The sequence below is a fragment of the Cyrtonyx montezumae genome, unplaced genomic scaffold (genome assembly GCF_038088225.1).
Source record: "Cyrtonyx montezumae isolate F1298 unplaced genomic scaffold, pur_monq_1.0 scaffold_3, whole genome shotgun sequence".
Taxonomy (NCBI): domain Eukaryota; kingdom Metazoa; phylum Chordata; class Aves; order Galliformes; family Odontophoridae; genus Cyrtonyx; species Cyrtonyx montezumae.
In genome coordinates this window covers 13,898,258-13,913,359 of record NW_027072034.1, presented here as the reverse complement: position 1 = coordinate 13,913,359, position 15,102 = coordinate 13,898,258, and the positions used below count along the sequence as shown (strand labels likewise).

The 15,102-nt window shown below is 34.0% G+C and overlaps 1 protein-coding gene across 1 annotated transcript in view; it reads left to right on the top strand.

The window, feature by feature from the left end:
* Positions 1 to 15,102, top strand: part of MYCBP2 (MYC binding protein 2) — a 169,279-nt gene that overhangs the window by 90,750 nt on the left and 63,427 nt on the right. The window contains exons 39-47 of the mRNA XM_065744087.1: positions 57 to 157; positions 1,371 to 1,589; positions 2,947 to 3,172; positions 3,658 to 3,776; positions 5,729 to 5,816; positions 9,488 to 9,540; positions 10,799 to 10,971; positions 11,276 to 11,420; positions 12,981 to 13,193. Coding sequence (XP_065600159.1) covers positions 57 to 157; positions 1,371 to 1,589; positions 2,947 to 3,172; positions 3,658 to 3,776; positions 5,729 to 5,816; positions 9,488 to 9,540; positions 10,799 to 10,971; positions 11,276 to 11,420; positions 12,981 to 13,193 — 1,337 coding nt within the window. The remainder of the gene's footprint in view (positions 1 to 56; positions 158 to 1,370; positions 1,590 to 2,946; positions 3,173 to 3,657; positions 3,777 to 5,728; positions 5,817 to 9,487; positions 9,541 to 10,798; positions 10,972 to 11,275; positions 11,421 to 12,980; positions 13,194 to 15,102) is intronic.

The window sequence follows — 15,102 nt, the reverse complement described above, 5'->3', positions numbered from 1 at the left end:
GATACATTTATTATAAAGAATATTACAATACTTGTGTTGTAATTATCTTTGTTTAGCTGAAGACATTCCAGAACTACTCAGCTCTTCCAGTCTGTTCTCAATGCTGCTTCCCCTCATAATAGCCTACATAGGACCAGTTGCAGCAGCAATTCCCAAGGTATGCTCCTCTCCAGAAATTACTGAAAAAAAATTAAGAGCGTTATATAAGGAAAAGTTTTACTCTGAAAAATCTTTACATGATTATTTTTTATGGTTTTATGAATTAGTTGTTTTTTTTTTTTTGACCAATTGACTCATCATGAAATTTCCAAGAGGCAGGAATTTAAAAAATGTCATTCTTTAACTGTGACTTCTTTTATTTTTAATTTATGTTGAAGTCATTATTTAAAAAAAAAATCTTAAGGAAGTAGATTAAAAGAGTACAGCTTTTGGCAGTAGGAAAATACAAAACGTTAGAAAGAAGAATCCGGTTTTATTACTTACTGATGAATACTGATGGGATGAACAATGTTTGTTATATAAATTCAGATTTTACAATGAATATTCCAAGGAGTGGTGTCTATTTATTAAACGAAGGTTGTTTCCATCAAATTTACAAACAGGAAGATGTGACCTATGAATTAAAGTACTTTTCAATGGCAAAGCATACTTGAACATGTCTGAAAATTTTGAAAACTGTTATGGAATTGACAAATGTCACTAGTCCTTAAGTATTAGACATTATTGTCCTTTATGTCTTTTTCGTGAACTATGATCTCTCTTCTGACTTCTCTTTAAAGGTGGAGTAAAGAGGACCATCTACTTAAAATCAAACATTGATTTATTCCAAATTTATTTGAAATTTGAATTACCTTGTTACTGTGATGAACTGAAGTTTGCAACAAGTGTTTTCTTTGCTTTGAAAGATTCTTTGAAAAGAAAAAAAGTCTGCTTTGAAAATTTCATAAAGATTGCTGAGAACAACACTATGTTTATTAAAAATGTTCAAATGGGAAAAATAACAGTTTTCTTAGAAAATAAACTACAAGTGGAGTGTAACTTTTAGACAGTGGTTCCTTTCTGTCGACTCTTAATGGTTGCTCATTCGTTTTAAACTTCTGGTGTTAGGGAAGGTGTTTTAGTGGACATTTCTCACAGCTGCATCACAGATTCTTATTTTGTTTTTTGATAAGTGTGATTTTAACCTAGTGATGCCTTTTCTGCAAGGATTGTGCAAATGCAGAGATGGAAAATATGACAATTAATTTTGACAGTGATTTATTGAGAATATCCAAACAACTGTTCTCCAGTGGTTGCAAGAAATGCAAGTTTGTATTTTTTTTTCACCCAGTCATAAATTATAATTTAGTGTATTTGGCTTTACATTACAGGTTGCTGTAGAGGTCTTTGGCTTAGTTCAGCAATTACTTCCTTCTGTGGCAGTTTTGAATCAGAAATATGCTCCTCCAGCTTTTAACCCCAATCAGTCTACAGACAGCACCACAGGAAACCAGCCAGAGCAAGGCCTTTCCGCTTGTACTACCTCTAATCACTATGCTGTTGTGGAAAGTGAACATCCCTATAAACCTGCCTGTGTTACACACTACAAGGTAAGTGCTAGATCTTAAATTTTAGTTTTTTATTTCTTAAATACTTTTGGCATATCGTTTTCATTTTGTCAGAATTGGCTGTCTCATAATGCCGGGTGACAATTCGATATAGGAAACTGTTTTGTATATAGAGTGTAGTGTTTTCTGGAGAAAGTTCTCTTTCTTTAGTACGTATAGAGGAAGTATATGAATTAACCTTCAATTCAGGTATCTAATGAGAGCACCTGAATTTGCTCATTCTTAGATTTTCCTACTGTCATGTACAGTTTGTTTGCTCTAGTTGTATAGACTGTAGAAGTTGGAATTCTTTATGTAGACATTATCATATGTCAGACATTCATATCTAATGCAGAAGCAGTGCTCTGTGAAAACGCTTAGCATCAGTTCTAGTCAAAACCACATGTATTATAGCATAGGGATCCCTACAGTGCTATTTTGGTCTGCTATTTAATTTCTTCACAGATTAGATTCACTTGAACTTTGATTTCGCTTTGCAAAGGTCTTTGATGTTTTCTTAACTGTGTTGAGTCACTTAAAGTGGGATTCAGTCTGCCTGACAAAACTGACTCCGATTAAACTAGATTTTCAGAATGGCAGTTGAGAGGGAGTGATTTTATTCAGTTGAGTAAAGGGCAGAGGGATGAATTACCTGCCTGAAATATAAATCCTGTATTTTGTTTCCAAAACTAGCGAGTTCTGTAGGAGCATTGTTTTCTAAACAGTAAATCCAAGAACCTGAGATAACTACAGTTATCTGATCTTCCTGAAGTGATGATTCTTTTTATTGCTCTGAAAGTTTGTGGAACTTATCCAAAGCTGGATTACTACTTTTAAAGTACTGTAACTGTATATTATCATAATACAGACCACATTCATAACAATGCTTCAGCTGCCGTGTGCTTTTCTAGGACTATGCAAAGCAGACAATGACTGTGTCTTTTATGATTTGCATTTTAAAAGGTATTTGAGAAGTAAATAAATACTTATACTAGCTTGTCAATTTCTTTCATGGTCTTTTATGGGGGTTCTTCAGCACCAAAACAAACTACAAATGGTATCCTAAGCATAAATACTTAATCTGGACATAATTAAAACATGTGATCAAACCTCAGTGCAAAGCATTTCAGGAGTATCTGAGTTTCAGAAATAAATTATGTTAATGTTAAGCATGCTAAAACAACTATGAAGAATTATACAGTTGAATCACTTTCATAGCCTGAAGCATTATGAACAGAAGGCAAAAAGAAGACCACACACTAAATGTGGTGTTTTGTTTTGCTTTTCTTTAAAGGTAAAACAAATTAAAAGTCCCACAGAACTGCATGTAATTAGGTTTTTCTCCACTCTTTTGTTTTAGGTAACTTTCCCTGAATGTGTCAGATGGATAACAATAGAATTTGACACTCAGTGTGGCACTGCTCAATCAGAGGATGTTCTTCGTTTACTAATTCCTGTCAGAATTGCACAGAGTCTGGGATTTGGACCAAAACATGCTTCCGTTCATGAAAATCTTAATTCGTGGATAGAACTGAAAAAATTCTCAGGATCTTCAGGATGGCCTACAATGGTATTAGTATTGCCAGGTAATAAATATATATTGCAGCAGTTTTTATTGATGTTCGTTCCCAGTGAGGTTGTGAATGGCCCCTTCCTGGGAGCACTCAAGGCTGGGATGGATGAGGCTTTGAGTAACCTGGTCTAGGAGGAGGTGTTCCTGTCTGTAGGAGGGGGTTGGAACTAGGTGATCTTAGAGGACCCTTCCAACCCAGACAATTCCATGATTGTTAGTAATGAACAATAAGTTTGCTTTTTCAGAAAAATCATGCTAGAAAACAAAGTCAATGAAGTGTCTCCATCCAAGATGGCAAGAGATTGGTTATGAGCCATCAACTGTGTATCTGTGGAATGTGTTTATATTAGGTTTCTGTTTAGAAGTGTTTGCATCATATTTGTTTATATTTCACACATTACATTTCACTTTTGTTCATGTAATAGATACATTCCAAAAGGGGAGAAATATTGAAAGTTCCTTTTAATTTATTTTTTTTATCATTTTATTTCCTATAAGGAAATGAAGCTCTCTTTTCTCTGGAGACTGCATCAGACTATGTGAAAGATGAAAAAGCTTGTTTCTATGGTTTCAAATGTTATGCCATCGGGTATGAGTTTAGTCCAGGATCTGATGAGGTAAGAAGAAAGTGGAATTGCTTCAAATGAACATTTTAATTCACTCTTATATGGGCAGAAGTTTTTTTGGTAAAAGTAAGTGGTCTACACTTCTGACTACATAGCACTAGCAAGATATATTGCAATGATTTGCATATAATTTTTGATTATGTGTGGTTACTAACACAGTGTATTTTGGAATTCTTTAAATCTGAAAATATTGAAATGGCTCTGGTTTTCTTTTTGAGAGGGTGGGGTAGTTGTTAATAGCTATGACTTTCTTCAGATACGTTGCATTATGATTTTGTATGTTTCATCAGTAAGATATTTTGTAAAATTCTGAAACTTCTTTGTTCAAATGAGTCACTAAATACAATATGGGCATCATAGGAGATCTCCACCTGAATTAGCAGTGTTCATATCACATGCTTTCAGTAATATAGTTAAACTACTTTGCATCTCAGGAGTGAAGCTTCCATAAAAGTTGTATAACAGCTGTGTTTGTTCTTGCTGTTTATGCTTAGGGCTTGGTCTTTGTTCATGTTTCTTCATAGAAGAATGTGGTGCTCCATTTATGGAATAAAAGTTTAACTTGAATTAGCAGAACTTTCATTAAGTAATTGGCCATTCAATGTAAATTTCTGATCTTTTGAGAGCCTTGTGATTACAGCTTTCTGAGACATTACCAGCAGTAGAAGTGTGTGTATTGTGGTTACCACTGTGTTTTCTCTAGCCAAAAAAGTAAGATATCCGTGCGTTCGAGTCAGTGCAATACATTTTGTTTCATCAGATTCTGTCTTTCCAAAGAACAAGCTACAACCATTATATAACTATCATGTATTAAAAGTCATTCCTTGTTAGGGCAGTCACTAGAAAAACTGAAAGATGACACTGAATGTCAGTGTCAAGGAAACAGGTTTGTTTAGAATTATTCAACTATGTTCAAACCTAGGATTTTGCAAAATTGTCTGAGCATTGATGGGTGGAAATGAAGGCTGTTTTTCTTTTCATTTATTAACTCTACAACAGCTACTCTTCCATTCTGCATATAGGTCAATTCTTTTAGAAATAGTGTTTTTATAGGGAAGTGTCCAGTAGGTTGGCCCGCATTTCACACATACACTTGCTCACTATTTCAAAACAGTTTCAGACTTAAATGTGCAGTTTGTTAAAGGTTTGATTTTAAATACATTTTGGAGATTTTTCAGTCTGCGTGCAGGGCAGATCTGGGATTATTGACTTTGAAGGCTTCATTGAAAGGGTTTTTGACCTACTTTATATATTGGCAGTGTCTTGTATGTCTACTAGAAAATTCATCAGATGGAGATTCTCCATTGTTTGGTTGGTTTTGTTTTTCTCATTTATGGGAGGAATTTGTCATAGGTTTCCTGAAAGTAATGAACTCTTATCTATGAATTTAAGTCTCTAAGGGAAAATGTGGAACTTGGAAACATTTTTCCTCTTCCCTCTCTAGTTGCATTGGAAAAATGTTTCCATGTTCCCCATTTTCCCAATGCAACTATAAAGGGAAGAGTAAACACTATCATCTTTAAGACAGGAAATAAGAGCATTTTTCTTATAATATATGGTATGATAGATGTACATCTGTACAGTTTAGAAGGGGGATTGCTTTGTAATCTGAATATTTATCAGTAGATTTTTTTTAGTTGGGAGCTCCCTTTCTGTTTAGTATCAGAAAATTACAATTAATCATGTTCTTATCAGGCTACCAATAGCTTCGTAGCATTTGTCAATGCTCTTAGCTAGCTGAAATTGTTCTAAAAATGTTGGTACTGTGTCCTGTGTCACGCTAAAATATGGCAGTCTAGCTATAAGACAAGAATATCAGAAATTATTTGTACGCTTGATTTCTAAATTTCTATTTCTTAAGATAAAGTAGGGTCAAGGAAACCCATCTGTTGTCATATAGTCTGAAACACTATTTTTGTTTACAAATTTGTTTAAATTTTAAGGGTATTATTCAGCTGGAAAAAGAATTGGCCAATTTAGGAGGGTCATGTGCAGCAGCGTTGATGAAGAAAGATCTAGCACTTCCTATTGGTAAGTCTGGCCCTAAGAGCTTCATTGGTGTTTCAAGTTTTATGAGTAAATGCTCTCTGTTAGTCCAAATGTTGCTTTTAGTTAAAGGTGATTGTATAGTATTGATTCTAAAACTGAATTAATCAACAAAGATTTAAGAAAATGTTGTTTTCTGCTTAAGCTGTTATGGAGAGAATGACTAAATCTAAACCAACTCACCTATTCACAGGTGTAGTGTATCAGTGTACGAGATTTGTCCTACAGTTCTCTTGTGGTACTTCACAAATGTGCAGGTATCATATTTGTATTTCCCTTTCACTATTTTTTTCTCCCTGCACTTCACACCTTTCTGAAAGAGCAACACTGCAGCATTAAATTGTAGCTTTTGAAATTATTTGTTTAAAATTGAGAGTGGCTATTGTATCTGTAGACCTTGCAGCCTACAAAATAACTGCTGTATTTTTGCAGTTATAAAAATATTTCATACTTCTACAGCAGATGCAGCAAACAAAAATTTACAATAATTCAAATGCAGTTTAAAATACACAGACAAGTAAGAGTTCGTGAAAATGACTGGACACGGAAATTGAGGTATAATGTTCTAATGATAAAATCATATTCTGTATAATAGCATTTATCCTAATTAAAATTAATGTATAGGAGAAACAGTTTCATAATCTGTAATAAGGTATCTTTTGGATCATTTTAATTTAGGAGTGCAAATGGGAGCTCAGATATTGTTAAGCAGACTGGCAGTGAAAAATGCTTTTTAATGAGCAGGAAGACATTTGATGTGTAGTTAGAACCACGAAAACTAATTTGAATTGTTATTATTTTTAAACCTGGTACTTTGCTTGTGTATTTGAATGTGCAAATTTCTTACTTTGTTTTAAATAAACACCTCAACTGCACTGGTAAATCTATTTCTCTCTCAAAAGTACAGGCAATTCTATAGTTTATTAAAAAGAGTACCCTCTTCTGTTTTCCTCCAAACATCTGCATTATCTCCTTAGTTTTGTAGATTTCCCTAATACCAATTTGTTGTGCTGTTCACTCCTTCTATACAACAAAGAGGCTGAACTTAAAATGCTTCTAGTTTCATTTCACAGACCTTTTAATACTTCATTCTTATTTCAAAATAAGAATTTTTGTTTTTATTTGCTTCTAATTTTGGTTGCCTAAAAGAACTGAATGTAGATGATACGTAGATTTTTCTTCCTGAAATCACAGAAATCTGAAATAAAACATGCAGCCAAGTCAGTTATGCAGACCCAGCCAACTTATGAGGGGGATTGTGTGTGAGCTGCATCAGAGGAAGGATAGGTGCAAAGGCAGGATGGTTTTCTGATTACTAAAGTAATTGGTGTAACACTGTAGATGATACATCTCGCCATATACATAACACCAGCACAGGAACTTCAGTCAAGTCTGTTAGTATGGCTGATAGTATTGCAAAACTAATGACAAACATATATATGTGTGTAGTGTTCCTCTACAAGACCAGTGGGCTCTATGACTAAACAGAACAGATAAGTTATATGCAGGAATGGTTTCTCTTTTGTGATGGAAATTACTGTGCAGCTTTCTAAAGACGATTTTCAGTTGTCTATAATTTTACTTGGAAGCATTTGAAGTGGCTCGGAATAAATTTGGCAGGAAAAGAGCTAAAATGTGGTTTTCTAAAGCAACGTTAAAATGCTTTATAATGTCAGGCTGCTTTTTTGTAAGTAATGTATCTTCTATCTTTTGCTGTCAGCGATGTCTTGAAAAATGCTATATGTTGTATATTACTGCCATTGCTCATTTGCAGAGCAGTATAATTTTAAGAAAAACTTATGTAATCATATAAAAGACTGTATTGTAGTGCATACAAGAAGAAATTACTTTGTACTTTGCTTTTCAGACTTCATTTTATAATTTCTGCAGTTTTAGCTTTGTTCTATGTGCAAATATATACAGTTTGAAGAAATGAACCAAAGGAAAAGATTGACTCCAGAAGGGAATAAGCATCTTAACTTAAAATGCCTGAAATTTGTCATTTAGAAGTTAGAATCATCTGAGTCTAAGCTGGTAGCTCTAGCCTTTTTAGAGATAATATAGGCATAATCAAAGGGTGGCTTGTGCCATCCTAAGATGAGCACACACACACAAAAAAAGAAAAAAAAAGAAAAAGAGAAAGAAATGAATCACTGGGAAGAGGTGCCTGTTTCTCTTCCATTTGCTATAAAAGTCTTGTAATACCTATGTGTGAGCTTACTATCTCATGCTACACTGCTGAAAATAGGTGAAGTAATTCCTGCTCCATTTCTCTGATAATACTTAGGCCTCTGAATCCAATCCTGTGCTCTTAAAACCTGACAAAGTTTAATAATCTTTGCGTATGTCATGACAGAATTTAAAAAAAAATAAGCAGAAAACACATGGTTGCAAATTCTCAAAAAATACATTTGTGAGAGGTGCAAAGGGCATCATGAGTGTAAGAACAAAGTAAAGTAAAATTATGTCCAGAAAATTTATATCAAGGAAGATAGATAGGATAACTGAAGTGACTTTGAATCAGATTTAATAGTTGTTACTGGCATCCTTATAGACCCTTGCATCTTTAGCATTGTTTACATGTCTACATTATGCTGTAAAGACTTTACTGAAGGCGGATGTCCTTCACAAAAAGGTATCTTGTTTTTTTTATTAACTATTGTAGTGAATACAGTTGGCCAGATACATGTATAAATATTTTTCAGTAACAATTAGAAAATTGTGTCATTGTGAGTATGCTCAATGTTCACAAGATAATATTTTCTCCTTGCAAGTTCTTCAAGACTTAAATTTAATATACTTGAATTTAAGAGATTTTCGTCTATTCCTGAGAGAGATCTGGTCCATGATTGATATCTAACCTAAGCAGCAATAGGGAATTTATCTATTGTTCAGTTATTAAACATTATTAGTTAATAGTTTCATATTCTCTAGTCACAATCTCTGAGAGCAGTTTCCATGTATCTTCATTTCTTAGAATTTTACAAGTATCTTAGGACTTGATTCATCTCTTTTCTCTGTCCTTACTAATAGAATTGCCTGACATGTTTTTGAGAAAGACTAGAAATATGGTAACTTTACCTGTTTGACTTTTCTGTTAAGACTATGTTTGGCAATTCTGGTCACTATGGAATCAAGATTTTTGAGTGGCATATGTGAGAAAGAAATACCATGTGATAGAATCTAATTTATTTTTATGCTCTAGGTGTATTCATAATTTACCAAATTGTGCAGTTTATCAGGGTTTTAAATACCTTTATTAGGGTAAGTTCTTATAAGGGAGCAGCTAGTGCATAGTTTTGAGTACTGCTTCCTGGCAATCAGCTTAATCTCCTAAAATCTTTTCCAGAAGCATCTAGATTTATCCAAAGATTTGCCATACATACTGTCTTGGAAATGAGATTATAAGGACCAATTTTTTGTTTTTATTGTTTAATGTGTAATGTATATTCATTATTTGCCTGTACACTGAACTACACAGTATTGCATGTGTACTAAGCTTATAGAAGTTAAACAGCTGTTTAAACGGTATTACACATCTTCCTGCAACCTTAAGTTTTTTAACATAAGCTAGAAAGAATTGAATGTCAGATTATAAATATGTAAATAAATGTCACTATTATTGTTACGAAAAATGTATGTTTATATTTTTACAGCAGGTAATGAATTTGAAGAAGACCTTGAAATTCTTGAAGAGGCTGCTTTACAGGTATACTGTTCCTTTTAACTCTTAGAATAAATCTGTTTAGATAAAATGCATAAAATATCAAATACAAAATAAGATCACTTATATATTTCAAAAACAGATATGTGTTAGGTTTTGTCATTTACAAAATTTTAAATGTTACCAAAATTAACCATTCACGTGTCTTTTTAATGGCAGAAATAAAGTTTCTTTCTCTGTTGAGTGGTAACATTTAGGAAGTCTCAAATAACATGACTGTAGTTACTCTGGATTGATAATGTGTTTTGGGGGTTGTGATAGCAATTCTTGCTCGTCAGTAGCTGCTTATTTTTGACTCTAGCTGACAATGTTTGGTAAAAAAAAAAAAAAAAAAAAAAAAGGAGTTTTCATGTTCATTCTCTTCTAATTATTTTCAGGGCAACTATTTTGAAATTTAGTTGTTACTGTACGTGCTGGAAAAATATGCCTGTGCTACAGAATGACACCATACCTTAGGCCTTAGAGTAATGAACAGAAGGCATTGATAAGTAACGAACAGAAGGCATTGATAAGGAATCAGATGTTTGTGAAAGGAATAACTTTTACAGCAATCTGTTCTTGGGTCCACAGTATTTTAATTCAAGAAGTGAACTAGGAGTATGCATACAAGTAAAGGATGATTCATTTTCACTTGCTGTCCAGTGCTCGGATATTTTTTGCATCTTTCCACTTTCTTCCCCTTCTTCCCAAGAAGGAGTTTTTTTTTACTTTATCTAACCCAAAAATATTTAAGATATGTCTTACTGTAAGCTATTATCTCTAGCCCTTTATTTTGTTTGGACATTATAATCAATCACATTTTCAGAGTGCTTTTTTCATTCTTCTGGCTGTAATTCAACTGTTAAGGTTACTCTTATCATGAAGGTTCATATTGCCGTGATCTTTCTTCTAGAAATTCTCCCTCAACTCATGCTCATTTTGTCTCTTTCAACATAAATTACTAACATAGTTTTTCTAGACTGAGTAGGCAATGCTTTGATGCCATTTATTAGTGTTTTCTAGATAGAGTGGGTAAAAGCAGTACTAGGAACTGACTACTTCTTCTATTTTATTTTTTTAAACTTTCATTTAAGTAGTTTGCCCACTTAGCTTCTTCTTGAATGGTTTTTAATCCCTCAAATATCTGTGCTGATAGTGTTATATAATGGAAGTGCTTGTACAAGAAAGATACTAAAAGACACTCTTTTGTCTCTCCACCCATTCATCCCCACCTCAACCCTTTCAAAAAACAAATAATAATAAGGTGTGCAAATCTCATTCTGGAATTCTTGGGAAAGGGTTGGCACTCTCTCACTCACCGACGATATTGGAAGCTCTTGAAGGAAGTCTTCCACTGCAAGTGCAAAGCAATGAGCAGTCTTTTCTGGAGGATTTCATTGCTTGTGTACCAGGATCAAGTGGTGGGCGACTTGCCAGGTAACAGTTTGTGCTGCTGTAATGAATAGACCCTTGTTTTAATGTTAAACTTTTGGAGCAAATTAGAGATTTTCTAGTTATCTGTTAAATTTAAAAAATTGTGCATTGTTCTTTGTATATACCAGCAGCTGTGTAGCTTTCATTATTATGTCAAATATTAGTTGACTAAAAGTATTTGTATTGTTTTTATTTGTACATTGGATAAAATATGTACATTTCTTAGCTGGGTGTCATATCTGTACAGAATAAGAATTTATCTTTTGAGAGGCTAGAAGAGATTTTAATGTGTTTGTCTTTGCTGTAGATGGCTTCAGCCAGATTCATATGCTGATCCTCAAAAAACATCATTGATTTTGAATAAGGATGACATTCGCTGTGGTTGGCCAACTGTTATTACAGTACAAACAAAAGACCAGTATGGGGATGTTGTTCACGTTCCTAATATGAAGGTAATTATTGAAATCCTGGTTATTCTTTGACTTCAAGTCTAGGGAGCTGCTTTGGCAGGGGGGTGAACTCAATGATCTCTAGAGGTCCCTTCCAACCCTTGCTATTCTGTGATTCTGTGATTCATCATGAGTTTGTTTAATATTTGTTGTATACATTACACAAAGTACTCTTGCACAGAGCAAGAACCTCTTAAATTCAGTGGAGCCAGACTTTTTGTTACCTCTAAATCCACAAAATTATCAAATTCTGTATTACATGGATGCTGTCTCATACAACTTAAATCTCATCTGTTATAAAGTACACCTATATAGTAGTGGAAATATCCAGATGCAGACCTTCGGTGTTGTGAAGAGTGAAAGGAATCCACTTCTTATTTGCAAGCCAGAAGAGAGTGTCATAGATTACAAAATGAATAAATATGTTGGAAAAATGAATCAGAAGCAGATTGAACCATTTTATAGTCACTTTAATATAGATTAAAACAGAACTCCCCTCTCTCAAGTATTTTGTAGTTCCTCTAGTTTTTGAAAATAATAATAATAAAAAAAAGATCTAAGATTCTTGAGTTTTGCTTCATCCTCTTCAGTTAATCACAGTTGTTTTTCCTGTTATTGAACTAGTAGAAGTTTTCATGATGGCCACAGGTAGAATAACATAAACTCTTCCAGTATTTGGATGAAAACCTTTAGGATTTGCATAAAAGCTGGCTTTTATATGAGATAATGAAGCATGCAAAGAAGGTAAGTTGGACACAAAATTGTATAAATTAGGTTACTACTATGTTTTAAAGCCCACTACTTTTCAAGAATAGTGCAGATGTTTTGAAGTCTTGATGTTGTGAAGCCTAAAAGAAAATTACCTGAAGAAAGGTAAAGCCCCTTTTATAAGAATATTCAAATTTAGTCTTTGCATATGATATGACATGAGTTAATTTTCAATGAGGTGTAAACTCATTAACAAATATTGATTTTCAACAATAATGCAAGTATCAGTTTAGTAAGAAACACAAACATCATTTAAATGTGTAGTTAAATTTTTGACAGAAGTAGAAAACTTCTAGGGATTCTACTGTAAATCTGGAAAATGATTTATGAAAATATGCACATCAAAATAGTTATTGTATTTGTTACTTGCTATTTTTGTACACAAATATAATATTAAGTAACAGAAATCTTAGTCTTTCCTTTGGACTCATTCAGTGTTCAATACATCGATGTAACATCCAGTAAATTGGTCAAATTTTGATAAATAGCGTATGAAATCTGCAGCAATTAAACACATTTTATTGCAGATTTAGGGTGAATAATGCATGAATTTACTTTCCAGGTAGTCTTTTCCTCCTTAAAAAACTGAATTCAGCTGACTCTTTATTACTTGCCCTGAGTACCTGTGGTAGTATTCTTGGCTTTGCAAAGTGTAGCCACGTACTTTTCTAACATAGCAGGATTTGTAGTGAGTGCTTTAAGAACTCGTCTCTGGGTTTTTATCAGATCTATAACATTGGGCTTTTTTTTTTTTCTTTCCCTAATTCATCTCCTAAATTCCACATCTGATTGTAGGTAGAAGTCAAAGCTATTCCCGTTTCTCAGAAGAAAACATCTTTGCAACAAGAGCAAGTTAAAAAGGTACAGCGGATACCAGGGAGTCCTGCTGCAGCTGCTTCCCCTAGCACTGATATGACTTTTGGAGGACTTCCTTCACCAAAGCTTGATTCTTCTTATGAGCCAATGATAGTAAAAGAAGCTCGATATATTGCTATTACGATGATGAAGGTAAATTACTGTTTATTTAATGAGATAGCTTGAAAATCCAGAATTCAAAGTGGGTAAAATTATTCAAAGTAGATTGAAAAAATTATTATTCCATTTGTTCACTGGCTACAAACGCACTAGTTGTGAATTACTGTAATTGCATTTATGAAGGCCAGCAGAAAAATAAGTGCATCAAGGAGGCCAATTGCCTGAACTCTAGAGCATACATAAACCGAATGAGAATTTAAGGAGAAGTTGTGTCTTTTGATTTTGATTACAAATTTTGATTAACAAAATAGCCCAAATCAGAGGATAAATCAAAATAACTGTTGATATAAGGAGAAAAAAGTCAAACCTATGTACAAGGATAGGACTGCAGTATTGCAGTGAACCTATATTAAAACCTATTGAACATGAGAAAAATAATCAGAGCTTAGCACAGTAAGAAAAATTGTGCAAATGATGTGTATGTCAAATCACAATTGCCAAAGAAGTGGGCTCACTGATCCAAAGTGACTGATCTGTAGATATGTTCAAATGTTACTATCTTTCCTCTTTATTCCCCTGTTGTTTTTGCTGGAATATGGGGACCTGATAACTCAGCAACCATTGCATCCAGCAAATCTCTTGCTGAGTTCTGTCTGCCTTTATGGAGTTTTCAGCACAGTCATTACACAAGAAATCAAGAAAGTAGAACAAGGTTTTGTTGTTGTTTTTTTTTTTCTAGTGGGGAAACAACAGAGGTGCCACTTCAATACAGAGGGAATTTCTTAATTTTGAGTAGAAAGGAGAGTCCAAAATTCCATTGGTAAATCCAGTGGACTACTTTGCAGTTTTTGATCCACAACATAATTGCTTTCTTATCTTCACGTGAACTGGTGAATACAGGGACAGAGTTTGACTCCCTTTGACAAGCATCCAGGATTGTGCTCGCTGCCTACTTTGTAAGATATAGGGATGGGCTGCAGAAAGTATTGAGAAAGTCCTGAGTCATAAACAGATTGAGCTAAAAACTCCAAGATCCCCGGGATTTCCTCATACTAGTGGGCAGAACCCAGGTTATGTCAGATGAGGCTGTTTGCACTGCTTGAACTGTGTCCAATTTCTTTTGCTGGGGAAACAGTAAAATCTAGCCTTTATAACTAGTGCCTTCTATATGGCATGCTTTCTGAATGGCATGCAGGGTTTCCCACCTGTTTGAAGGGATGTTATCTAAAATTCACTTGATTTAATTAATTATGTCTGTGTTCTCTGAAGTTCTTACCCTGCAGACTCAGAACATACTCTGTATTTCACTTTACAATGGTTACTCAAAAACCTCCTTTATTTTTTTGTTCTGTGACACATCATTAGTTTTCTCTGTAGTTTATTGTGGGGAATTAAAGTGTCATTTACACTACTTACATTTGTTTACATTTTTTTTCAGGTTAGTGTTCTGCTGGCTTAGTGGTCTTAGAATAAATTTTGGTACTCTCAAGGGAAGTTTTAAAGAAATCGAAGTCAGACTCTTCTTGTGGTTGCACTGAGAAAGAATATGGGATAATAAACAGTTTGTAAAAAGGAAAATACTGATTACATATTAGGAAGGAAAAAGTAGCATGTAGTGGGAGTTTTCAAACATTGGCACAATCTGCCTGGAGAAGTTGTGAAATCTCTGCCTCTTGAGGTAGTCAGAGCTCAACTGGATATGCCCTTGAACAAGCTGAACTAATCCAAAAGTTATAATTACTGTGAGAATTGCTCAGTTTTGTGTGGGAGTTGAACTCAATTTGCATACAGCGGGCTCTCCAAATATAAATTACTATAAAATTATATGAAATACACAAAGAACACAACATCATGTGAGAGCAGTCTGGTGATGCTGTATCATCACAGACTTAGATTGTCTTAAATAGTCATGTTGCAGTATCCCTTAGGTATTGTAAGGGTT